This window comes from Varanus komodoensis, unplaced genomic scaffold (assembly GCF_004798865.1).
Source record: "Varanus komodoensis strain SLA01 unplaced genomic scaffold, ASM479886v1 scaffold22, whole genome shotgun sequence".
Taxonomy (NCBI): domain Eukaryota; kingdom Metazoa; phylum Chordata; class Lepidosauria; order Squamata; family Varanidae; genus Varanus; species Varanus komodoensis.
In genome coordinates, this window is record NW_025335606.1 from 10564284 (window position 1) to 10590511 (window position 26228).

Below are 26228 nucleotides of genomic sequence, written 5' to 3' on the forward strand. Positions count from 1 at the left end.
TGAATACTGAGCTTTTAGTTTAGAGAAAAACAACTCTCAGCCTGTTGCACTGACCGGCCATGCGGAAGCTCAGATGAGTCATGGCGAATGAGTCACAGCTTGTGACATCATCGCCTGGCACCGCTACTCCTTTCTGAGCATGGCTGTGGTCCCGATGTGCACTGTTATCTGGTGCTCGGCTGCTGGGGGGGGGGGCGTCTTGGCTCGTGTGCCGACAGAGAGGGTTCAGTGTGCCCGCTGCGGCACACGTGCCACAGGTTCGCCACCACTGTCCTAGTGTAACAGAATTAAAAGTACAGAGTGGTAAAAAGTACAAAGCTCCATTGGGGCTATCGGAAACTTCTTTTTAACACACCTGTAGTGGAGGTAGTGGGATTTTAGGAAGAAGACAGCTTCTGCACCGTGGAATGTATTTCATGTCGTTCAGCGGTTCATATCCATTGTTCATTATAAACTGGTACTGCTTCCTGGAAGTTCCCTGCCAACTACTTCAGCCTCATCAGGAAGCCAAACTTATGTCCTAAGAAATCTGGCTGTAGGATGAACACAGGCTGTACTTTAAAGTTTTTTTCAAGGCATGTCTACTGTATATTTATATATAAATATGACATCAGTAAAATATGTTTATTCTTTTCAGATTATGTTGCACATTAACACAACTGTAGGATCCTGATTCCAAACTCTGACTGACCTCATAGTTTGAACTCTGGAAAACTTCTATTTTCCTGTCATCGGTTCTTACATTCTAATTCAGTGGTGGACAGAAGGTAGATCTCCAGATGTTTTGGACTTCCACCACTAGCATTCTTGATTACTGGCCATGCTGGCAGTCATTTATGGAAAAACTCCAAAACATCTGGAGATTATTATTAATTATATTTTAATCTACACAATAACCAACATTCTCTCCCTTCTGCACACCTCTGCTTTAGAGGATGTGAACTAGCAATTTGTTTAGGGAAACAGGCAGGAAAAAATATATGGGGAATTTTAATTATTTTTCTTCCTGGGCTTCCTGTACAACACTGAGTGGAAAAGGCTAGGAACATGGCATTAGGTGGGGATACAGAGGATCAAACTGACTGTTTTAGGACAGGGGTTGTCATCCCAGAGACGCAGAACCACTGCAAATGTGCCGTACAATTAACTGCCAGCCCCCTTTGGTTTAAAATGATTAGGGCTGTGAGTTATTAGAGGTGTTTTTAATTGATTAACTGTTTTGCCATTAACTGATTAATGAGCCAATTAAAATAAATATGACAGTATCTCAATACAGGTTATATGCTGAAGATAGTTCAGTGCAACAGCATTCTTTTAATGAAGAATCCATAATGCATATGCAGATATTTCTTTTTTAATTTCTTTTTAATAGAACTGTTGATTCCCCATGTTCACCCCCACACTGGTCATTCATACCATTCCAAAGGCATAAATGCTGGGAATTATAATTCTAAAGGCCAAACTAAACCTGACTTTAAATGCATCTCTGTGGGTAAGGGGCAGGATTTTAAAAATATAAGTAGCATGGACATAACAATGCTGAGCTTGAGTTAAGCCTGGAGGGGAATTTTGAACCTTGTCCTTTCCTGCTGTATTTCTGAGGAAAATTCCTCCCTTGGAGCTGGTATCTGTATTAGAAAAAACCCCTCCCTGGTGGATGTAGAGCTGGTTTCTAGCTTTAAATTAATAAGAGTATGAATACAGAATCATAGTGCATGTAAAAGCAAACAACTGAGGACTGACATGAATCAGAAGGCCCCAATCAAGAGCTGAATTAGATGGCTTACTATCAAGAAGTCAACACCAATATCTCCATGTTGACGAAATATTTGTAGGTGAAAATCAGTCAAAATAATTACATGTAATAGACAGTTTATGCAAACTGTCCTTCCTGCAATGGTGCATTTAAGTAATGCTAGGATCTAGGCTTGGGATGGTTAGATCGAATCTCTTCAAATGGTAAGTGGGCTGGTCTTACCACATTTTTAAATGAGTTAATGGAGTATTTCACTTATTCTAAAATGCGGTAAATCCACCCCAGTGCAATGGGCACCTGCCTGCTCATTCTGCTGAAGTGGGTCCTAAATTTCTCTCCAAAAACCTGCTTTGATGACACCACTCCTTCCTTCCACTGCCAAGCACCACCGATGCATCAATGCACGTGCTTCTCCCCGCTCTTTATATTAGAGGAAGTCCCCAGTGCTTCCTTCCACTGGTAAAGGCTGGGGGGTTTAGGCCAGATAAAAGGAAGTACTTCTTCACACTGCATATAGTTCAACCACAGGAAATAGTGATGGCCATCAGCTTGGTTGGGTTTAGAAGAGGCCTGGACAGATGCAAGAGGCAGGAGGACATCCGGGGCTACTAACCTTGCTGGCTGTGTGCTACCTCCTTTCCAGAGGAGACATGCCTGCGTAGACCAACTGTTTCGAGGAGTGTGGGCAGGCAAAGGTCTTGCACTCATCCTGCTTTAGAGATCCACCCTGTGGGCCATCTAGTGCTGGGCTAGATAGTGCTTTGGTCTGATCCAGCATGGCTTTTCCTGTGTTCTTGTTCTTAAGAAGAAACACTCAGAACGAAGGCTGCTTTGCTGTTTTAAAAGAATTCTTGTCCTCAAAGAAGATGGGCAAATTGAGGGAGAGGAGAGATGAGAGGCCAAACTCCAAGGTGCAAATAGGTTCAAGAGAAGCAAGGTGATTGTGTGTATATATGTAAGTATTATCCCACCAAAGAAATACTTGCAAGGCTTCTTGTGCATTTAGGACTGCTAGCTTACTATCTGTCACTGCTAAGGTTTAAGTCCATTAAAAGAAAATTTAAATCCTTACTTTTTAAAGTTTGCCTTTAACTGAGATAAATTGGTCATCTTGGTGCAATTATGCTAACTACACCTTCTATCTAGCTTTGCTATTGTGTTGGGAAAGTTAATGCATGGACTGTAAATCTAATCCCCCATGTTGTAGCAGTATGTTTTTTAAAATAGACAGAAATGCCCACATGCATTATATCCAAGAGATACATTCATTTTATTAGACATTATCCGGGTTATTTCTCCCAAGATAGATTTGAAAAGAAAGTAGATGGAAGCTCCCCACATTTCTACCTCAGCTATCTTATTAGATAAGATCTGTCTTCCTACTGTATCAAAATTAAAAACTTCCAGAATCAAGTTACTTCTTTTTTTACAGAAAGAAAACAGTTTAAAATATCTCCAGTAAAAATGCAGACAGATGGCTTCATTCCATCATTAACTTCAAAACAAAATAAAAAATATAAACTTAACCACTGCTACTAAGCATACCAAGGCAAATCCTGCATCTGATGGACAGATACTTCATCCACTGAAAAGACATAATAATATCTCTCTCTTCATTTGTTATTATTCAGTACTACTACTATTACTACTACTAACTACCAACACTATGCTCAGACAAGAAAAAAAGGTCTGCAGAGAAAAGCAGGATGCCTGGCCATGATCTGAGATTGGAGGCATTCTGTTACTGCTATGAATCCACTCTGACACTTCTTCCAAGGTAGATAGACAAGCTGTCTGGACATACACAATAGTACTGGACTGGATTCAGCTTTGCACTGGATCAAATGAACTATCAGAAGTCAATTTCTCTGCCTTTCTCCTTCTGACAGCAGCCCCTCCATCCCCCTGAAAGTACTACAGAGAGAGCCAAGAGAACCGTGGACTTTGGGCAATCAAAAAATCTGGAGGTGAGACCTTCTTTAAGTAGAACCTTCTTCTCACAGAATGTCCTGTCCTCTTGGATCCAAAATGGATAACTACCTCATACCTCCCTACTTACCCCCCCGCCAGCCCTCCCTTCTTTCAAGGAATGACAATTCATGAAAACACAATTTATGCTGGTCACCACATCAGGGGAGAAGAAAATGGTGAAAGAGAGGATGGAGGCTGGTTTACTCCCAAACTTTTTCCAAGCCAAGAACATGTAGATCAGATTTGTAGTAACCAGAAATATACAGTATGTTATATCTAGTTCTTTAAGCCTTACCCCAATAATAAGTTCAAAATAGGCTTCTATCACACTTTAAGCCTTTGTTAACCCTGATTCAAGGACAATATTGAGATATCAGTACACACACAATAGACCAGGGGTGGGGGTGGGGGGGGATACACAGTTTTGCAGATCCCTCAGCTTTATTTTCAGTTTATTTAAAGAAATGTAAAGTTTGAATAATGCTCTTGTCATCACAAACTGGACATCCTGCAAATGAATATCTTGATTAATAAGTAGTGAGTGTCACTGGCCACCAGAAACTGGATTCTTGGATATTCTGGTTTCACATAACCAGAGGAGGCAAAAATGCTTCTTAACCAAGAAGTAAACAGAAAAAGGAATGGAATTTTAGGAAGGAATGGTGGATAATGGTAATTATTATGGTAATAATTCTATTAACATGTGCACAAGCAGGTTGTTTAAATTCATTTTTGAAGGGTCCCTCCTTAACATCATCTCTCCTCTCATTTTCTGTCTGAGCAAAAGAGGAAAATGGGAGCAAATTAACAGTTTCTTAAAATAACTTTTGGGAGAACATAGCAAAAAAGATAACATTGGAATTAGCTCTAACAGTCATTTTGTTGGTCATTTCTATCAAAGCTCAAGCCAATCACTTTGTTCAAAAATTACATATTCTAGATACAACACACGGGTTTGACTGAACTACAGACATCTCTTTAACAGGGTGTTCAACTACCTACTTTTACTTGTTGCAGAGAATTCGTTCTGCATTACATATGTAACTACAGAATATGTGATGCTGTAAGTTTATAAGCTTACTCACATGGCAATCAGTACAGAATTATAGTCAAAGCATTAGTTCTCAGAACCCATTAGCTTACTTTCTGCTGTAGGGACTTTGCAAGACATCCTTGACAACTTAAGTTCAAATGAAATGAAAATTGGTTCAGTCAGATATGGGCTGCAAAGAAACTCCGGTTGCACGTGCATTGTCACATTACAAAGGCTTCAGCACTGCCACTGTTTTCCTCTTTTTTAATTTCAAGTTCTGCTCAGGATGCCTCAAAGAGAATTACAGGTTAAGCTACTGAGCAACTGGCAAATATAGCTCAGCGGGGGGCATGCTATTCTTGGACATTAGAAGCAGCTGTGTTTATTTTCAGTGACCAGGATATTGCTAAGGTACTGTTTCTTTTTGATTCAGAGGGTCACATTTTTTCCAGAATCCTGGTCTTCCTCTTTGCATCCGATTTCACTGTTGGACTTTTCCAGCCATGATGAAGGAAACAAGTCCATCTTTAACACACGTTCAGGTGAGCTGTCCCACTTCAGTTAATTATAATTACATACACAACTGCATCTATTCCTGTGAATTTAGTAAGTTTTGGTTTGATTCACCATCTACAAGTCAAGATGAAAACCTGAGCGTGTGGGTGGATCATCCAGAAAAAGGCTTCATTTGGTTCAGTTGGGCTTACTCACAAGTCAAATGGACATAGGAGCCCTGTCCAAGCCACCTGGAACCTGCATTTCTGCCTAACTGCATCCATTCTCTGAGTCTGGAAGTATTTATTTATCTATCAGATTTCTATCCTGCATATTAGCCAAAATGGCTTTCTCTCCAAAGAGAGGGAGGGAGGGAGGGAGGGACTGGCACAGATTGGGAAGGGCACTTATAAAAACTTGTTTTACCACTGGGGGGGGGGGCTGAGTTACCAGGAACCTGGGGAAATAAATACTTATTAAGGAATGTGGCCTGTTCAATTTCAGCTACAGCTGCATGCTATAAAAATAAAGCCTGTTTGTGCATATATACTGAATCATTCACACAACCAGAATCCATAACATGAAAAACATCACCAAGTATTGGGGGAATAACACAGGCATAGTATTCCAGACAGGAGTCTGCCTATGAACATAGACACCTTGGCCAATTCAACATGCCCACGAAACTCAGAAGAATAGTTTGCAGCTCTGCATGCCTTAGCGTGGAGCAATTTCTGTCCTGCTGTTTCTGGTTCTATATTTTGATTTTGAGCTGCTGAAACTGAAATATCTTACATGCAAGCACTGCCATAGGAAATGTACCAATCCAAACTGTTACTTTTCATGCATGTGATGTTACTTTTTCTAAGTTATTATGGTCACCAATTAATTTTATTTATTAAAGCACTTATATCCCACCTTTCTGCCTAAAGACCTGCAGCACAGCTTACTTCAGCACAATCAATGCAATCACTCTGGATAATCATAATTTAGAATCAGGAAGCGATCACAATTTTATTAAGCAAGATACAGTCATGAACAATTTATTGCTTGCTGCTTAATATCAACAGAATAGTTTTAGAAAAATACTAATAATGCCACAAAGTGTGACTAATTAATTTCTAGCAGTAATGTAGGGTTGCTTTTATCAGTGTGTTGAACCTTTTCTGTCAAATACCAAAATAAAATGAAAATGAAAAAACCCCTCTGTGTGCCTTCCACAATAATTCCTAGTGTTATTAAAATGCTGATGTTGCGATGCAAGTTTATGCTTTAATTTATATCATGACTTCAACTCAATGGATGGCAGCAGATCAGGGTAGAGTAAAATGCTTTTTTGGGCCCTTGGAAATTGTATGCATTGTGATTTTATTTGCTGGCACATTGTCCAGAAGACCTGGACAGGACGAAGCGTGGCATAACACTATTCATAATTACATATTTACATGTAGACATACATTCAAATGTGAAGGAATGATCATAAAGTAATCCAGTGACCTTTTGCTGTGGGTTGTATCATGCAGTCCAAAACACAAACACCATTAAAAGCTTCTGGGCACCTGACACTTGCTGAGCGTCAAGAGACCATGAAAACAAAAACATCAAGCTGTATGTCAAATATACCCGCTTGCCCTAGGCCATGGCATGACCAAGAAAGGCCCATGTTTCCCAACAGGGTACCTATCACTCTTTGAATCCAGACATGCGATTTGCTTCTTGTCAAACTACTTGAAAAGCCTAGCTGGAACACAAGACTGGTTCGTGAACGTGCTCTCACTAGGGGAGCCATCCCTTTGGTAGTCTTCGTTAGGAAGGTCAAGACCATCTGATGGTGGATTTGCAAAAATTAGCACTCAAGAGACCCAAGGACTTGAAGATTCAGGTGGCCTTTTCCTTGCTTTTGCCTGTCCGTGGAAATGGGTCAACCAGGGAGACGACGGTTATGAAGATGAACGACTGGCTGAGGGCCTGATGTCAGAGGGAACACTTTAGGTTTCTTGACCATGGCAACTGGTTCCTTGTCAAAGACCTCCTGGCAAGGGATGGGCACCTCACCAGGATGGGGAAAGTGACTACTGGGAATGCTCTATCAGGCTTCGCCCAGAGAGCTTTAAACTGATTGGGGGGGGGGTTGATCAGTGTCCTCAGAAACCAATCATGCAACTGATCATGATTGGACTGGTGAATGAACAGGATCGGGATCTCGGGGCAGCGTGATGTGGGGACTGTCATGACTACTACACTGAGAGTTCCTACAGTGCCAGGTAGGCTGGGAGGAAGAAGGAGGTCAGGGGAACCAGGGAATGGGGTACACAGGAAAGAGCTGTGATGTATGTACACCAATGCTAGGACCATGGAAAACAAGCAGGAAGAGCTCATGGGGATTATGGAAGCATGATGGGATGAAAAGCAGGATTGGCATGTTAACATAGAAGGGTATGCTCTCTTTAGGAAAGACAGGAAGGGAAAAAGTTGAGGGGGTGTAGCGCTATATGTTAAAGAAGAGATAGGGTGCAATGAGATAGGGAGCGGGGTAGAAGGGGATCAGGTAGAGGTGGTGTGGGTAAGATTGACGGGTTTAGAGATGGCCAAGGATCCTAGACTTGGTTTTGACTAACAGGGAGGATCTGCTGGATGATGCGCAGATCACCACATCCAGAGTTCCTAGGACCACTTCATCCTATGCTTTGAGATCAGAGGAATGGGAATGAGCAGTAGGTCAAGAATGAGGAGCTGGGACTTTGTGGAGGCAAACTTCAGTCAATTGAAGGCCAGGCTAAGAAAATGGAAATATGCCTTTAAGTCCAAGTTGTGTGTAAGTTGGATTATTCATAGACTGTGCTCTACATTTGCAGGGGTTAGGGGCACAGGGCCCCCATAAGAGTGGAAAAATCATAAGTATCTCTAGACTCCCTCCCCACCCAAACTCAGCAAGTGCCCTCTCCTTGCAACTATGAAATGGCAGAGAGATTTCCCTCTCTGGATGGGCAGGGAAGGAAGACATGCTTTGAAGGCCTTGCTCTCTCCTCTTTTGCTTCCCCCCCCCCTCTCCCCCTCTCTCTCTCTCCCTGGTGATGACAATTGTCTGCAATATATTTTCAAAAAAATTAATACGCTTTATGGCAATTTGTTTGTAAGTATGGGTTGTTCATAACATGGATGTTCATAATTCAGGGGATGCCTGTACATAGATTAAGTGAATTTGCACAGAACCCAGGGCCAAATCTGATCCTAAAGGACCTCCTTTCCCTGGGTAGAACCCCTTTCCCTTGGGGTTCATTCACTGTTTTTCCACCTTTCACATGGTTTTTCCCATTCCATAATATGGATTTTTCCCCCTAAATTCTTCTGGCAGCAAGATATTTCAAGATGCCTTGAGCCCAGCTCTCTCCTTCTTGCCCAAAGGCTCCAAAACACTGGACAGTCTCTGTGCAATACAGACCTTTATTTGCACTTTGCAGGTACAAGATAGTGTAACTCTAAAAGCCCTCTAGAAAACTGAAAGTGAAGTCTATGCACACATCAAGAGTGACAGCTGAACCAACCTAGGGACTTCTTCCCACAACTCTACCCCCCTTCAGTAACTCTATGGTTCCATCCTCACGGTGCATGTGAAGGGCTAGACAACAGGTCCTACGCAAGCCCTCAACAGGACCTAGTCTCTTGTGACAGCTCATTATGGGGTGATGGACTGCGCAAGGCACTGGCTCTTCAGCCTCATCTCTTACCACTTCTATCTGCTCCTGAACATCCTCATTCTCTTCGCTGGCCTGGAAAACTGTGGGCACCAACCTTGAGGGGACTTTCCAGGCCTGCGTCTCTGACTCATCTCTCTAAGCTCTTATCTCCACTGTCTCAAGGTCCCCTTCCTATCCTTTAGAATCCCAGCCCTGCTGACCCTGGGCTACCTGGCAAGCTTCACTCCCTGCACAAGCTACATGTTGATGTTTTGAAGGCTGCCTTTGGCCACACCCATGCTGGAATTCAGTCTGGAGCTGGCCTTTCTACTGAAAGCGATTCCCCACCTTGGTGGAAATAAACTATGCGTTCTGATACCTAAGGGGCAATTTCCTGCATAGAGCGGACAAGATCCACTGCCAATACGTGTGAGAAGAAAGTGCCTCCACCAAGTATGGTGGTTTCTAGTTCCGGTGTCTCCTCTCTCTACTGCTTGGTGTCCCCTGATCTTCAGGAACGGCACTTTGGATGGCATGCCTGCCGTGAGGAAGGAATACGAGAAAGTCTGCAGTTGTGCACAGACATCGGATCGGAGGGTTTTGCGCTATGTTGCTCATCCTGAGGACAGAAACACACATCACAGAATCTTTCAGGGCACACATTCCACTGGTGGGTAAATGAAGGCGAAAGGAAAATGGCCGAAAACAAACAATGGGTAGGCAAAGGACCCAAATAGTTTTGTGTAAAATTCTTCCTTTCAGTAATTAATTCTTGGGAAAGGAATTTCGCCTTTCTAGGGGGTGGGAGATACATAAGAACTGTGAAATCTCCAAGTGACTGGTGTTCCAGACAAACTGGGTGTGGCCAGCAGAAGCCTTCATGGCTATCTGGGAAACCTAGGTTCTACAGCCCATATTAGATTTTGGCCAGGCTTCTACCCTTCCAAGAAGAATTAGCATCAGACCTCAGTTAAGTCTATATTCAACCAGTTATCCAGAACAAGCTGTTGTATCAGCATCAAACTATATTGTATATGATAAGATCATATGATAACATCTGGGAGGGAGAGCGCCTTAAGAGCAACCATAGGAGGACAAAAAGTGAGCTGGATTGGGGCCACTTCAGAAATGAGAGATTAGCCTTTTCTTCCTCCACTGTTTGCTTGACTCTGGTACACTGAAATTAAATGTGGTTTTGTGCAGCAGGCAGGCTGAAGAGAGGAAACGTTAGGGATAAAAAGGTTAAACCCTCTCCCGCGGTGTCATGGCCCCAACCCAATTTTTTCCCCCTGATCCTTTAAAGTATTGGGGAAAGTAAGAGTAGATCTGATCTCCAGCATATATGTCATGATCATGAACATCAAATTCCCACTGGGGTGGCATTTCAGTGGTGAGCAAAATAAAAAATCCACTGCTCAGTAAATGAGAAAAAATTAACCCCAGTCCTCAAAATAATTCATATGGAATGGCATTAATGGGGCTGTCCCTGTAACAGCATTTAGCATTACATAGGCTGTCAGAATAAGGCAAAGTGCTCCTTGGCTTTTCTTGGCCCTTGGAAAATTTACAAATATTTGCCACCAATAGGAGCTGAGACATTGTGCTCATGCAGTGGTTGCATCTTCTCTCTGAAAACCTAAACTCTATTCATTCGGCACTATCTCCATCCATAAATCAGCTTATATCCAAATGTTCTTACTCAGTTGGATGATTTGGTCTGCAAGAGTGAGTGGCAACTAGAACACTAACTATGCCATAAAAACAATTAACAATTAATAGTTGAACTATGTGTTGCATCCAGCACAAGGACAATTCTGCATCATCTTCTTCCTGTGTAACCAGCCACACAGTCATTCATCTACACAGGAAAAGTTTGTGGTACATTTCTCCACTATTCCACTCACTGGGCCAGCTGTAATATTTACACATTTACCATACACTCTAACATGCTTAGAATATATTATGCTGTGCAACAATGGCGTGAGGCAGAGAGATTTCAGAAAAGGGAATTCTGAATTCCTTGGTTTTATTGGATTTGATGCTATCTCAATGCAACGTTTATGTGTTTTACGTGCAGAGAGGACGAAGAAGATTTGATAACAGGTAGAGATAACCTGCCATGAGAGCAAGAAGAAATCTACTTATTTGACTAATCAAAAAACATACTTAGTGATTTGTAATAGAAGAGTAAAATGAACTCTTTCGTCTCAAGAGGTCTGCAATATGATCTTCACAAAAGGTAGCTTGCCAATTTAATTGAGGTAGTAGTTATTTAATTTTTTTATAGATAGGTATAGCTTTCAATAAAACCACATATGCCTATGACACTGCAACGGCAGATGTGTCTCGATTATTAAAGGTAAGCTCTAGGGAATATATACAATGGATCTTGAAATCTGTAAGCAGCTGTTTGGAAGGGGGGTGAAAAATTGTAACACACACACATGTTCCTTAAGTGCAGTAATGTTTTGTTATTTTACTGCAGGTGTATTACAGAGATGAAATTTAATAACTTATTGTATACAATGCCAATAAACCAGAAGATATTCCATGTCCTGATGTTCATGAATAAAGTATAAATTAGATACACCCACATCTATCTATCTGACCATCCATCTATCAGAGAATGCTCATCACTTCATTTTCTATTTATTTTAATGATGTGGCACAAAAAGCACTTTGGGAATGACCAAAGCATCCATGAAGATTCAGCTTGGAGAATGTATAGGCACTCAGGACAGCTGGATGGGATAAGGCTAAAAAGTACAAATAACACTGCTCTTGATCTGATTCCAGAAACAGTGAAATATCATGGTTAGAGTGTCAGGTTAGGGCTCAGAAGACCCAAGCTCAAACCTCAGATCTCCAGAAATTAACTCCGTGACTTTGGTGGGTCACTAACTCTCAGTCTAACCTATTTCACAGGGTTTTTATGATATAAATGCCATTACAAATGAATAATCGGTGCTGATGTAACACAGGCAGAATGAATTAGAAACTGTACATGGTTTGTACATGACATGACATGCACAATTCACCAAATACCTGCTTAATACTAAGAGCAATGGCTGTCGCATAAATACTTCTGCAGTGACAGGAACACAGCTATTTCTTATTTTTTAGGTACAAACTATGTATTACACCTGATGTTGGACTCTCTTTCAGCCTGAAGGCCAAATTCCATTTTGGAGAACTTCTTGTGGGTCCAAAGTGGATCCAAAAGTACCGGCATATTTTAGCTTAAAGCAATTATCACCAGTTGCCAGTTGATAGGAGGGGCATTTCAGCTTGTTGGAAAGCGGAAAACTGCACAAAACCAGAAAATCACTAAATGATAGACGGAGGCTGAGAGAGCAGTGGTGTCCTAAAGGGAACCCAAGGGGGCTGATGGTCTGCACTTCTGCATTATGCACAAACACTTGTAATAAAAGTTCAAAAGATTCAGTATGATTCTATTCTATTCATTGCTTCAGGAAAAGAAGCTTCAGGAGAAATTTGTAAAAAAATACAAAGCAATCAGGAAAGTGACCTTTATCTGTCCAGTTTCTCTACTACAGAATGACTCACTAACAACAGCAAAACGTGCTGATTTAACCTCTCCAAGCTACAGAATGTCTTGCTCTAATTTACAAAATATTAAATTTAATTTAAAGTGAGGTTAACACATTCTGTGTGATGCTGCAACTCTACTGAACTGAGTGAGACTGATAATTGACTTCAGTGGGATATGGATGCGGCCTTTAATGCATATCTCTTCCTTGTCCTTTTCTGGAGACGTAAACACAGAAATTATTATTCTATGTTTATCTGTATCTATATAACCAGTTTACCATGAATTTTATTGACACGATTTTCTACAACTTTTCTTCAAAGTTCCTTCAAAGTTTCAAAGATAGAACTACAGTGGGACCTTGGCTCACGAACTTAATCCATTCCAGGACTCTGGTCATGACCCAAATCGGTCGTGAGCCTAGTCAAATTTCCCCATAAGGTTCAATGTAAATAAGGTTAATCTGTTCTGTAACTATTTTTTTTAATCATAAAAATTTGAAGGAGGGGCACTGGGGGGGGGGGGAGACGGACACGATTGCGGGCACGCTGGAGGGGGAACACGGATGCGATCGTGGGCATGTGTGGGGGGGGTCTCTCATCTCCTCCCCCCTACCAGCATGCCTGCAATCATCACCCGATGCGGAGTTCGTGACCTGAGGCAAAATTTTTCAGAAATTTCTGTTTGCGACCTGATTTGGTCATGAACTGAGGCGTTTGTGAGCCGAGGTACCACTGTACCCTTTTTTCATCAATAGCTTTTCAGTCATTTTAGTTTCCTGGCTAAAAGGGTTCACTTGTAGCCCTTGTATTCCTGTCATTATCAGGATGAATTGTACAAGAAGGGTGGAAATTCGTTCTTGCCACCTTTCTAAAAACCTATCTTGCTTTTCTTCCTTCATTATCAGTATCTCCTGTGAGATATACCACCAAGATTTACAACTTGCTGCTTTTTTCATGGAATATGAGAAAGGGGCAAGTCAACCAAATCTTGACAAGTCAGAAAACTCTGGTACAAGTTGGAACTTTTCTAAATGAGTTCATTGCCAAATTACAAGACATTCTCAATTTCAGAAGGAATGTTTTTCACATATTATGGACAGGTCAAAGACACACAATGCCTTTAGCTAAACAATCCAGAATAATGTGGCCATGTCAGCACTGTAAGGTCCTTGCAACTGAGTTCAATATTAACTCAATGCACCAAAACTACACATTATAGTTACATAATTAAACTACAGAATATTAACTTACATGCACCAAAACTAAGAATGCTCCAAGGCTGTGATGTGGTTCCTCACATTGTAAGAATCTAAGAATTTAACTGGATGGGGGAAGAGATTCATTGATTTTAAAGACACCATCCAATGTGACTGCATGTGAGCCTCAGAACTTGATGGACTATGGACATGCCATTGATGATGGGAAAAGTGTAGGGTTGAGGAAGTGTTGGTGATCCCCCTGGCTCTGAAACACTTAGCCAGTTTTGGAAATCTAAGTGTTTTGCCCCTGTTCATGAGAAGGTTAAGGCCCCATCAGGATACACAGTGTCCTAAAAGAGCTTCGTGCCTCCTCTTCTTGATCCTGGTTGGATTTGCAATCTTGGAGCAGCAGCTCCGGCTTCAAAAAGGAGTCAAGGGTTGCTGTTCCAGCCCCAAACTCACAATGTTTTTCTGAGGCCAAAGCTGGAGCTCAGACTTTTCCTATGGTCCTTTAAGCAATGTCCAGCGGACATTGGATCACACTCCAAATTTATATTATTTATTTATTTATTAAAACATTTTTATGCCGCCCCATTCGCCGAAGCCTCGGGGCGGCTTACAACAACCATCAACAGATAATTATCTGTGTAACTTACAGTTCAAGACAACAAATAAAAGGTCCAAAACACCAAGTATGATAATCAGAACAAATAACATGACTGATTGATTGACTGATATCCTGCCTTTTTCCTACAAAGGGTTCAAGGCAGCTTACATCTCCTCCTCCATCTTATCCCCACAACAACCCTGTGAGGTAGGTTGGGCTGAGAATCTGTGACTGGCCCAAAGTCACCCAGTTGGCTCCATGGCTGAGCAGGGACTAGAACCCAGACCGTCTGAGTCCCAGTCCCATGCTCTTAACCACTACACAAATGCTACAAAACACACAATCATTCCTTCTAGAAAAGAGAGCATAGAATAATTAGCAGAGCAGATTAAAAAGCATACTAACTGGAAGCCAAGGTGTGGTTAAAAGGCTTGGGTGAACAAATTTTTTTCACCCCACGCATGATCTCATGCTGTGCCTTATCCTGTTGATGCAGAATTGTGTAAGTGAACCAGGTCCCTTTTGCCAAGCACAATGGAAAGGGGTTCAGGTTGGCCTACACATGCAACAGAATGATTAGGTGGCAAAATGGGGAAACGGACTCCACTGTAAGCAGGGAACCCTATTTCTGAATATTCACTTATTACAGAGACTGAAACAGGAAAGCAGGCAAGGCTGGCAGTGCTTGTTTTTGACTAGTAGGGAAGCAATTTGCAATCACTGGGTGTGGAAGAGTACAAGTGGTGTGGCAAGCAGTATGAGTCGCACTGACTAGCCCAGTTTGGCCAGTGGCTGGGGAGCTGTAGGGCTTCTTATCTTCTAAGTGCAGGTAGGATTGCAGCTAAGAAAGGCGCCCACTGCCATGGCTGGGGCCAGTGCAAGGAGAAGTTGTTGTTGTTGTTAGTCGCGAAGTCATGTCCGACCCATGGCGACCCCATGGACAACACTCCTCCAAGCCTTCCTGTCCTCCACCATCCCCGGAGTCCACCTAAGCTCACACCAACTGCTTCAGTGACTCCATCCAGCCACCTCATCCTCTGCCGTCCCCTTCTTCTTTTGCCCTCTATTGTTCCCAGCATTAGGCTCTTCTCCAGGGAGTCCTTCCTTCTCATTAGGTGGCCAAAGTATTTGAGCTTCATCTTCAGTATCTGGCCTTCTAAAGAGCAGTCAGGGTTGATCTCTAGGACTGACTGGTTTGATCACCTTGCGGTCCAAGGGACTCGCAGGAGTCTCCTCCAGGACCACAATTCAAAGGCCTCAATTCTTTGGCGCTCAGCCTTCCTTATGGTCCAACTTAGCGACCCTTAAGGCAGCCCTGCATCGTGCATTGACAGATCCCGAGAGTGGAGGACTCCCCTCTATCAGCAGCAGCATCCATTCTGCTGTGCATAGATGGAAGTCTATGAATTAGGAACAAGTGGCTGTGTTTGCATTTTTCCTCTTCCTTCCCAATTCCTTTCCTTTTTGTGCAGTTTCTTTTTATATGACAGGCCTGAGGGCAGGATATTGATTCTTGCAAGCCACTCTGGAGACTCTTTGATTGAAAGTGTTAATAAGGATGCTCTAAACAAAAACATTCGTTAACTAAGGGATAAAAACAAGATTTTTGCTTTCTTAGTTAGAGTTGATTATTCTGAATCATGCATCACTTCTTCTGAAACTTCAGTTGTGCAACTTTATAGGGTGGATAACCACGATCACACGGCCATCTACAGATAACATGTTTAGGTAAAATTTCCATCCAGGGTGTAAATCTCACAGCCGCCATTCAGAAACACCAATAGTTTTTTCTAAGTCCCCAATAATGAGGAAATGGAGAGATGTGACAACAGTGATGCTTAGACTATAGCCAGCCTTGAAGTTTACTGGATGACTAGGCCAAGTATTGGCTCTCAACCTAACCCACTTCACAGGTGTTGGAGAAAATGTTGATGTTATAAGAAGAATGCACTGTGTATGAATCAATAAGATGTACCATATAAGGGAAAACTGTTCTGTATGTTTCTGATTAGTTAGATCCATATATGGAATGTAGTTGAATACAAGCATTTTTGTTGGCTACTAAGAACAGCTGATATAGTATGGCTGGATGTTGACTTTATGACATGTGTTTTGCTGTAAATACAGATGCCTGTGAGCAGCTTGGAGACATATTCCCAGAGTTTTTCCCACTCTGCAGAAATGTAATTTCTGTCTTTTCCTAATAAATCATTGTTTTCATTTTTTAATGTTTAGGTCAACCTCATACCAGGTAAGAATCTCCTCCATGTACTATTTCTCCAGAGAGCAAACCACTGGTGTAATCAGTTCACACAATCACTATTCCACGGTGGGCACCTTCCAGTTCGAACACAAACAACCACCAAGTGGCACAGACTGTCCCTCCACATGTACCACCACCAAGAGATCATCTGTAAACAATTCCACTAATGGTGCTTAATGCATGTTGACTCCTACTTGGGAAAAGAGGTGCTTTAGGTATTGATCTACTGATGCCAAGATCTCTTAGCAAGAAGAGTTTATTTGTTTGCGATGGTCTCTGTGACCCTCAAGAATTACAAAAATGGGATGTAAGAATCTGTGTGTGTGTTTTTTGGGTTTTTTGCTGGAAACATCTGGTAATATTTGTTTGGGAAGATCTCCAAATAAAGGATCAGATTATTTAGCTAATGAAAGTAATTTCTATTCACCTTTCTGCTCCTGCCAGATTCTCCATTTATAAACGTCCTTCCTCTTTCTTTCTTGACTATTTAACTATAATGAATTTTGCTGCATTTTAGTAACAGGATGCTACAATAAATATATCAATAGTTCTTCAATCTCCATATACATTTTTCCTCTTGCTTTTGATTTCAGTTCATAAGCAGGTTGATAACAGATAGAAATCCTATGGATTTTAATAAATGATGCAGAAATATTAAATAATTCTCATCCTTTCTCCCCATAGACTGATTATACCCACTAATTATCTCTGGTTAACAGTAAATATTTGTGTACCATACATAGCTTTGATTATTAGAATGTACAGAAATGTCACTAAGATTTTTTAAAATGATAGATGATATTTCTACAAATTCCACATCTATGGATCTTAGAAATTCATTAAACATAAATATTCTATAGATTACATGTATATGCTACTTCAATAACTATGGTCTAATATGTGATATGTCAATGGGGTTTTTGCCACATCAAATAATGCATCAATGAACAAACTAGGAAAGAACAATCATTCCTTAGAGCACAGAGACAGTCCATTATTCAAAGAATATTCAGGGCCATATTTACATGGGCCAGTATTGGGCAAATGTCCATCTGCGTTTCCTTGTTCCAGAATGCATCACAAGTACAGCTTATGCCTTCTAGGAACAAGAAGACTTCAGAGTAATGAACAAGTTCACAGAATCAACAGAAGCAGCATATCCCAAATCCTTATTTTCAGGGGAAGCTCCTCCAGCATTCCCAAAATGATACGCAGAGATCCAGGTCCTCCTGAATGGAGCAGGCTGTGGTACAGGGAGACAGGAAGGAGGTGACTATCCAATTTACATGCACAAAAGCACCTATGCCCAAGTCTTGGAGAGTCCCTTTCCGCCATCATCCTGTTGCATCATGACCTACCCTATTCAGCAGGGTCCCCTGATCTTCTTTGTAGCAGTTTCAAGTGCTGCTCTGAGGAAGAGCAGAGAGAAAACTACTTCCATCAGCTCATCTGCTCTTGCCTAAATCTAGATCCAATTCATTGGTTATGAGCAGACACAATTAAGTGTTTCATTCCACAATTCATAATGAAAACATAATGAAACCTAGTTTGGACCAAGTGGATTCTTCAAACTATTGATCTGCCACAAATATTTCTTCTATGGGCAAGGTGCTTGAGCATGTGGTTGCCATGCAACTGCAAACATTATTGGATGGTACTCATTATATGATCCCATTTCCTTCTGCTTTCCTCTTTTTGCTTGGTCACTGTGATGGAGGAACTGTATCAGGACAAGAAGGGGGAATAGGACTGTGCAAATTACCCAGGATCTCTCAGCAGCTTTCAATACCTTAACATCCTTCTGGATCTACTGTGAGGTAAGGTATAGAGACCTTGTACAGCAGTGGCTGCATTCCATCTCAATCGCTCTTTCCAAGAGGTGGACTGCTGCCCAGAGCCATGCATCCTTGCTTATATAAACGTACATACAGAAGGTGTTCTGCATTGCTCTGTTTTGTCACTCATACCATTCAATGTCTATGTGGAAGCACTGAATTGGGTCATCTGCTGCTGTTTCAGTGGCTCTGCTGTTTTAATATGTTTTGCTTTTCAAAGTTTGGGTTGTTATTACTGTTATTATTAATAGTTTCATTTCTCTACCACCCCATAGCCAAAGCTCTTTATTTCTTTGTTCTATTACTTTGTTCTCAGTGCTTCAAATATGTTATATACCATCCTGAAAGTGAAGGATAGTACTTAAACAAAAATGGGATTTGCTATCATGGGATGATAGCCCCTGGGACCAATGGCTGTACGGGGGATCAGAGAAATTCATGTCCTACCATGGCATGTAATGAACTTTCCACTTGCGGATATGTGGCAGCTTTGAACACCAACAACAGCTCATTTTAATTAAATTCTTCATGAGTAAAACTCTGGGCATTCTCTTGCTCTTTGAGGAAGAGTTAATAGGTTCACTAGGAATACAATAAAGGTGTTTCACTAATTGGATTCAGCCCATAGACCACTGAGTGGATTTAGCTGCCCTTGTCCAGAGGCAGGCAACGAGGTGCCTCCAGACATCAACTCCCTAAATCCCTGATCATCGGCCAGACTGGTGAAGGAAGCTGATCTTCAAAAATACTTCAGTTCATACTTCTTTTTGCCCAAGCAATTTTCTGGAATCCACAATTGATCTCCATGACTACTGACCAAGCCTGACCTTGCTGCTTGGCTAACAGATTGTTTTCTATATTTCATAGCAGGTGATTACTATTCTTGGATTATTGTTTTTACCTTCCTGGCCCATTTCCAGGAATGTTTGAATCCAAGTTCCTCTCAAATATAAATGACATTGTCAAAAAATGTCCAGACGCTTCCTTATTTTGAAGTCAACTAGAACTAATTTGGTTGCCCTGACAAGATGGTTTCCTCAGACATCTGTTTCAAGGATTAGGGCTGAGGGTAGATGAACTTTACACAAGTACCTTAAGTGACACTATCATTTCATGGTGGAAATGAAAGGATGTGGATTACATAGCTTTAAATACAGTTACTCTCATTACTGCTGTACAGAGCATTTTCTTAAGTCATGGACAAAATTAGTCCATGGATTTTTTTTAAAGAGCTCTGGAAGTTTCTTTCAGATCTAGGCCTTGTGCTCTGCGGCAAAGCCCATATGTGTGATGCACAGAGACCACAAAGAAGGAGGAGGAGGAGGAGGAGGTGGTGGTGGTAGAGGAATATTGTGTGCAACTAAAAGATAGTGATATTGGAGGTGAAGAGTAAAATATAAATATGGGAGTGCAAAGAGTTATGGAATAGAGCAATATGGTGTTATGCAGGGGCAGAGCCAAAGCTGTCGTCAGCTCAACAAGGCAAAGTCTCTTTGCAGAGATAAAGGACCAGCATGCCATGGTAGAAGGACTGCCTGGGAATCCATACAGCCAAACAGAAGGCCTTACATGCAGATATATCCTTCAAGAGACGACTCTGCTACATCTGGGTCAGAGTGCATAATCCATAAAGTAGACAAAGACATTATTTTAATTCTGCATCTAGCAGCTACATCTTTTTTCCATTTTGACTCCTAAGAAGGTTCAGGGGCCCAAATACCGATTGGGATCCTAGCATGCCTTAGAAGCTCTGCATTTGGCTCTCTGCACCTACTCTATAGAGTAAAAATGAAACAATCTGTAACTTCTGGATATAGGTTTCAAGTTATTTGTGGTTTGGCTCTTACTTTTTCTAGGAAATATGGGGAGGACTTTAGCCCTTAGCAGATTTCCAACAATATCGTATCTCTGGACAAAAAGGGAATTATAATGTAACTAAATAAATGTACCAGATTAATGAAAGTGCTGATGGTTGGTACTATACCAAGCTCTTACCTATAATGAGCACAGAATAATTTTAAAAAGGGGCTAGTAATGACAAGAATCTTGAAATTAATCAAGGAACTGTTCTGGCATCATCAAGGTTTTTATTGCAAAGTTTCAATTTCTACCTGTATTGCTTACTTGGAAAACATTATTTCCATTGTCATGCATTTCTGTAATGGGCACATCAAAGCACAATGCACTACTATAATTTCCCTTCTACTCTTTGCTTAAAGCAAAAGGAGATGGTATTTTAGGAGGAGAAGAAAGCCAATGTGGCACAATGATGAAGAGCAGAGGTCCCTCCAGATTCTAGTCCCCACACAGTCATGGAGCCAACAGAATAACTCTGGCTCCTGTCACAGACTCTCTGCCCTGCCTGCCTCTCAGGGTTGTTGTTGTGAGGATAAGACTGAGACCAGGAGAAAGAGAATGATGTAAGCCGCTCTGAGTTCTTGGCAAGAAAAGGCGGGAGATCAATCTAATAAATAATTTAATATGTCAACAAAAACAAGTCCTTTGAATGACCATTCTGCAAGTTCAGGGGCCTTTCCTCTACCCTGAATCAGCAAGAAATCTATTACCTATGATAAGGAATCCATACAAACTACAATCATCTAAAGAGCCATACTCAAAATAATCTGAAACCACACAGGACTATCCTCCCAGACAACACAACAAAAAGGTTTCGCTCAGCCTGCAAAAAGCAAGCCGCTTGCCATCGCCATGCACGCTCCTCAAACAAAGTCTACCTTGACCCTCAAGCACCAGAAATCACAGAGCGGATCTTCCACAGGAACTGAGAGTGCCTTACCAGAGACAGGGCCAAGCTGTTCCTTGCCTAAGCTATCTGCTACAAACATTTACAATCACATTCCAAAGATGCTTCTGTCTCCCTGGAATGACTGTAAATTTACTTTTCTGTGGCATTCCTTCCAGAAGAGTGGGAGGAACTGCACTTCAGAACACATGCAACCCTTAGTTCCTGACCCAGGCACTCTTGTGCCTCATTTGCGCAAATCTCCGGCCTGAGATCTGGCTGGAATTGATGGCATATCTGAGTAGGCTGGAGAGTCAAAACTTGGAAAAGCGAACAGATGCAGGCAGGCAGTGGAATGCCAGCTCTAAGGATACATTAATACTAAGTGTGTGTACTTTTCAAGGCAAGGTTCTACTTAATTACTTGGATTGTTTATATTTTTCTATGCTTAATTAAACAAAGTAGTTCAACCCACCCCCCTGCCTCAAAATCCCACGTTACTAGTAAGGAACTTATGGTCATATGAGAAGCATAAAAGGGGGGAAGCACCCCTTCATCAACAAGAATAGTAACATTTCTTTTTTTGCTAGCTGTGTTAAAAACCCGCAAAGTTTGTAAATTAAAAAAGGAATATTAATTCTTGATAGTTTCTAAAATGGAGAAGGCATGGTTCTTAAAAGGAACAAAGGGTGCGGGGAAAAGAGAAGGAAGGGAAGAAGGGGGAAAACAAGAGTGGCTGGATGGGTGAATTCAAAGGGAAAAAGTGAATGGTAAAACTGAATTGCAGCATCTTTTTATCACTTAGCTTGAAAGAAGCTTAAACGTTTGGCTATTGATAGCAATTTTAGACTAAGACACACTCTGGAGAGTTAAAAGTATGCAAATGCGGAGTGTACAGAGGCACAAACGCACACATGCTATACCTTTGTATTACATTGGCATTTTATTATTTAATTAAAATACTCTTATTTTCCTAGCTTGCACATGCTTCCCTTGAGACGGTTTTGCCGTTAGCCTGCTGGCCTTGACTTCCAGCCAAAAACAATTCAGAAACAAAAAGGGACAACAAACCATATTTCCACAGACATTTTTATCCCTCAATACAACCCTGTTTTCACACAACATCATACAGGCTCTGTGAAAACTATAATTTATGGCAATAGCCATCCAAAGCCAGGGTCTTACACATGCTCCATTGGTGCTTTCCTCTCACCCACAAACTCTTACAATTCCTTAGGTTGAGCTATTATGCAGGAATTGTCATGCTGGAACACAACTGCACTGTATCGAAGGAGATACACCAATTGTTTACGAGAGACTGACCTGGTTACTAATGGAAACCCGCAAACAGTATCAGAAGATTTGGAAAATGTTTCAAGCTGTGCTTTTGGGGTACCATTTAATGTTCATTCAACACTGACCTTGCAAACTGCCCAGTCTATCTAAGAAAGCACGGCTGCGACTGCATAATCCAGCAACAGATCAATCGCACTTGAGGGAATTCTTGCAATCATATGCTAATCTATAAGATGATCCTTACCTGGTGGCAACCCTGTAGGTTTGAGTCTCGCCCGTATGATGAATAGGAGCTTCTTTCTGTTTTACCTGTTTCAAGCAGAAAGTAAGAGAAGTGTGTATTACCTATCACATGTAATGTTCTATTAAATATGTTATATCATTAAATATGTCATTAATTAAACTTTGTATCATATTACAATATATTTAAGTTATATTATATTATATTACCTTAATCTTCTGGGTCATCTTCTATAATAAGGAAACAGCCTTTATCTTGGAGCATGATAAAATATCTAATACACATAATGCAGGTTCTAGATTTTAGTACAATCAACTTCTTACCACAGAAGAAACCAATTAACTCAAACAAGGCATATCTTACATCCGGGTCCCACCAATGCAAAATGGTAATCACTGGGTTCAGTGTCGGAGCTAAATCACAATGCCCTGTATATTTTTGTCCACGGAGCACACCGCAGCTCAGGAATAAAGGAAGGCAGATTTGGACTGGACAAATAGCATGGAAAAAAGTACTGACCATCCAGTGCTGAATAAACTCAATCCTGTTTGGGTGGCATCAAGGCTGCTTTTAATAATAATAATAATAATAATAATAATAATAATAATAATAATGAATCCATAATGGATCTCCTATCATCTTGCCTAGTTTGACACTACGATGTCCACCAGCTTGCTGTTCTTGCACCATTGCCATTCACGTCAATGGAACTTGTGGAAGAAACATGCTTGGAGGACCATGCCCTAAAAAATCTTCATTGTTTGGTATGATTTAAAAAATCATTTTCTGTTCTCATGACAAATGCAAATCATGCTTCCAACAGTATCTGAAATGGACTCAGCTACTCTTTTTCAAGGCAAGCAGAGTTCCTCCTTTTCTTTCCTATTCTTAAAAACTGAGTGAATCTGTTTGTATACAGCAGGAAGGTTACTATGTCTGTCATAATATAACCATAATAATTCTCATTGATTACCCTGCAGTCATCAGTGAGGTCAGACGTAATCAATCAGAAGCTTTCCAGATGGTGAATTTAGCAAAGGAAAGGAAACTTTGATATGTCTGTTTCTTCACTCTCTTTCCAGTATAATTTTCTAGTAAATTACCTGATCTCAGCAGTTGTACCTTAAAAAGAAGATTTTGGATCACAATATATCACTCCCTACCAACATTTCAGCTCCCTTAGAACTGCAGAGGACTCAAATGAGTTGAGATTCCATACCAGCTCTAAGTACCCAATTTGATTCCTCTGCATGCTTCTCCATCTTATTCTGAAACACCACCAGAACATTCAATAAGAAGCGCAAATGGCTGGTTTGCAAACATAGGTAGACTCTTCAGCAAACCAAAGAAGAAGAAATTTGGTGAGCAACATGAAAACCTAGAAGCCATGTTCCACAAGGAAAACAAAAAAATAATTATGGGTGTTGCTTTCAGAAAGATGGCGTGAAATTACTCTGATGTTTAAGAGTAAGATTAGGTTAAAGTACACAAGGGCAACTCTGCAACTATTAGGAATACAGAAAGCCAAGGAGAGGTGTTTAGTACAGTAATAGTTTAGTACAGAAGGAATCACACAAATTCTACCCTGTAAGTGACTGGACATCTAGCGCACTGGATTTATATTGGCTATACCTGCCAGTGGACAATAGTAATGACACTTGGGCACACAGTTCTAATGTAATGGAGAGTTCAGGTTGTTTTCCCGATCAAGCATATAATAAATTGCAATAACCAGCTATACATAGTACAGTACATTACCCCTGCAAATGAATCATTTAATTACTAACACTACCGAAGACACATCCTTTCCAAAACAGTTTTTACTTGAATGCTTGTTATTTTATTTGGAACTATCATGTTCAGTCTGAGTATTATAGAAACACAAGCAATGAAAAGGAAAATTATTTTTGCATTTAAAACATTGAAGCAGCTTAATAAAGAAGCTTAAAAATGATTTTAATTCATAGGAACAGTGTTGACCTAAAGTTGAAAATCTCATTTTCACATAATTAAATATACATTTAGAATTATGTCCAATATTCTTGGGTCTCCGTGTTTCCTCTGCTATATGACATTCTTGTATACAATTATGGTTTTAACTATTTAACACACTCTTAAAGAGTTTCCACAGAAGTTCCACATGGATTCCAATCACTAACAATATGACATAGCCAGAGAAAGGGTTCTTTCAACGTGTTGAAATTGTCTACGTCACAGCAGAAAATAGATACTACTACAAAATAAATTTGTCTGCATGCCCAAGAAAAGAATATTTCTCTATTTCTCTTGATTAAATTAATGTAGAAAACAATTTTTAATGGTTGTAATGCTTACAAATAACAAAGATAATGTATTGGAAATACCGAATTTGCCCCATATTCGGTACAGTGGAAATTAGTACAGGAGAATAAATGAGTCTAAGTAATGAAGATTTCAGGCCTCCGTTTTTTGGCCAGGAGGGAGTCACAAAACGGGGGGAAAAAACTCCGGAACAGGAACCACGGTGATTTACTCTGAATTACACCTGTTAAGCCAACTTCCTTAAAATCTTCTATTTGAATAGAAACAATAACTGTTAAGGGAGGAGGAAGAATGAGGCCAGCAAATCCAACCTATGGCACAAAGAGCCTGCCAAATGGATCTTATTTGCTGCCTGTGAATACCTGCCTCCTCCTCCTCCTCCTCCTCCTCACCATCGTATCAGATACAGGCTGCCTCATTTTAATTTCAGTTGTTAAAAAATATTTATCCAGATACAAAAATAAAACGCACTGCAAATTACAAGTTGTCAGGGTTAAAAATCTACTTCTATTTGTGTGGGGGAAGATAAGAGAACAGCACAGACATGAATCATTCTCAGTAATTTGAGTGTTTCCATGACATCAATGGGCACTCATCCAGGACTCTGTCAAAGCCTGTGAGGTACCAAAGAGACACGGCAACCAGCAGGAGACTGACTTTTTTCCCCCTTTTTTTTAGGATTATGCTCCTTGTAAAGATTTCATCTGTAGCATCCACTTTTACCACCAAATAGATAGCTTTGGAGATCATGAGTACACATATTTCATCGTGGTAGTGTAAGCCTTTAACTTTTATATCTTAATTTTTGTTCCCGAATCCAACCAGAAATCTATCTTTTCTCCCAGTTAAGAACATAGCCAAAATTTACAAGAAAACCTTTCAAGATCTATGGGTGTATCTGCTCGCTTCTATATGCATTATCAATTGCCGTTATGAAACTAACAGACTTTTTTATAATAACATTTCATTTGTGGAGGGAAAAATCCCTTGTAAAACAAACAAACAAACCCCCCTGTCCATTTAAAATTAGCTACACTCTTTATGTTGATTTTCTGCTTAAAATTCACTGGCACATTTGTTTCAGATAATAAAATTTGAAAGAGTATTGATAATATGCTTCAAGTAACTATTTGTGTGCATGGATTTAAAACAAGAAGCTCACTCAGAAATTCTTCACTCGTTTTACAATATGCATCCTTCTCAGGTGCTGCTCGAACCCTGTATTCTGGAATGTATATTTCTTCACTGGGGGTAGTAGG

At 40.7% G+C, this 26228-nt stretch overlaps 1 protein-coding gene across 14 annotated transcripts in view; it reads right to left on the reverse strand.

Moving 5' to 3' along the window:
* TCF4 (transcription factor 4) overlaps positions 1–26228 on the reverse strand; it is a 400625-nt gene that overhangs the window by 184938 nt on the left and 189459 nt on the right. For all 14 annotated transcript variants that reach the window (XM_044431384.1, XM_044431382.1, XM_044431383.1 and 11 more), the window contains one exon: positions 22672–22736. In XM_044431384.1, coding sequence (XP_044287319.1) covers positions 22672–22736 — 65 coding nt within the window. The remainder of the gene's footprint in view (positions 1–22671; positions 22737–26228) is intronic.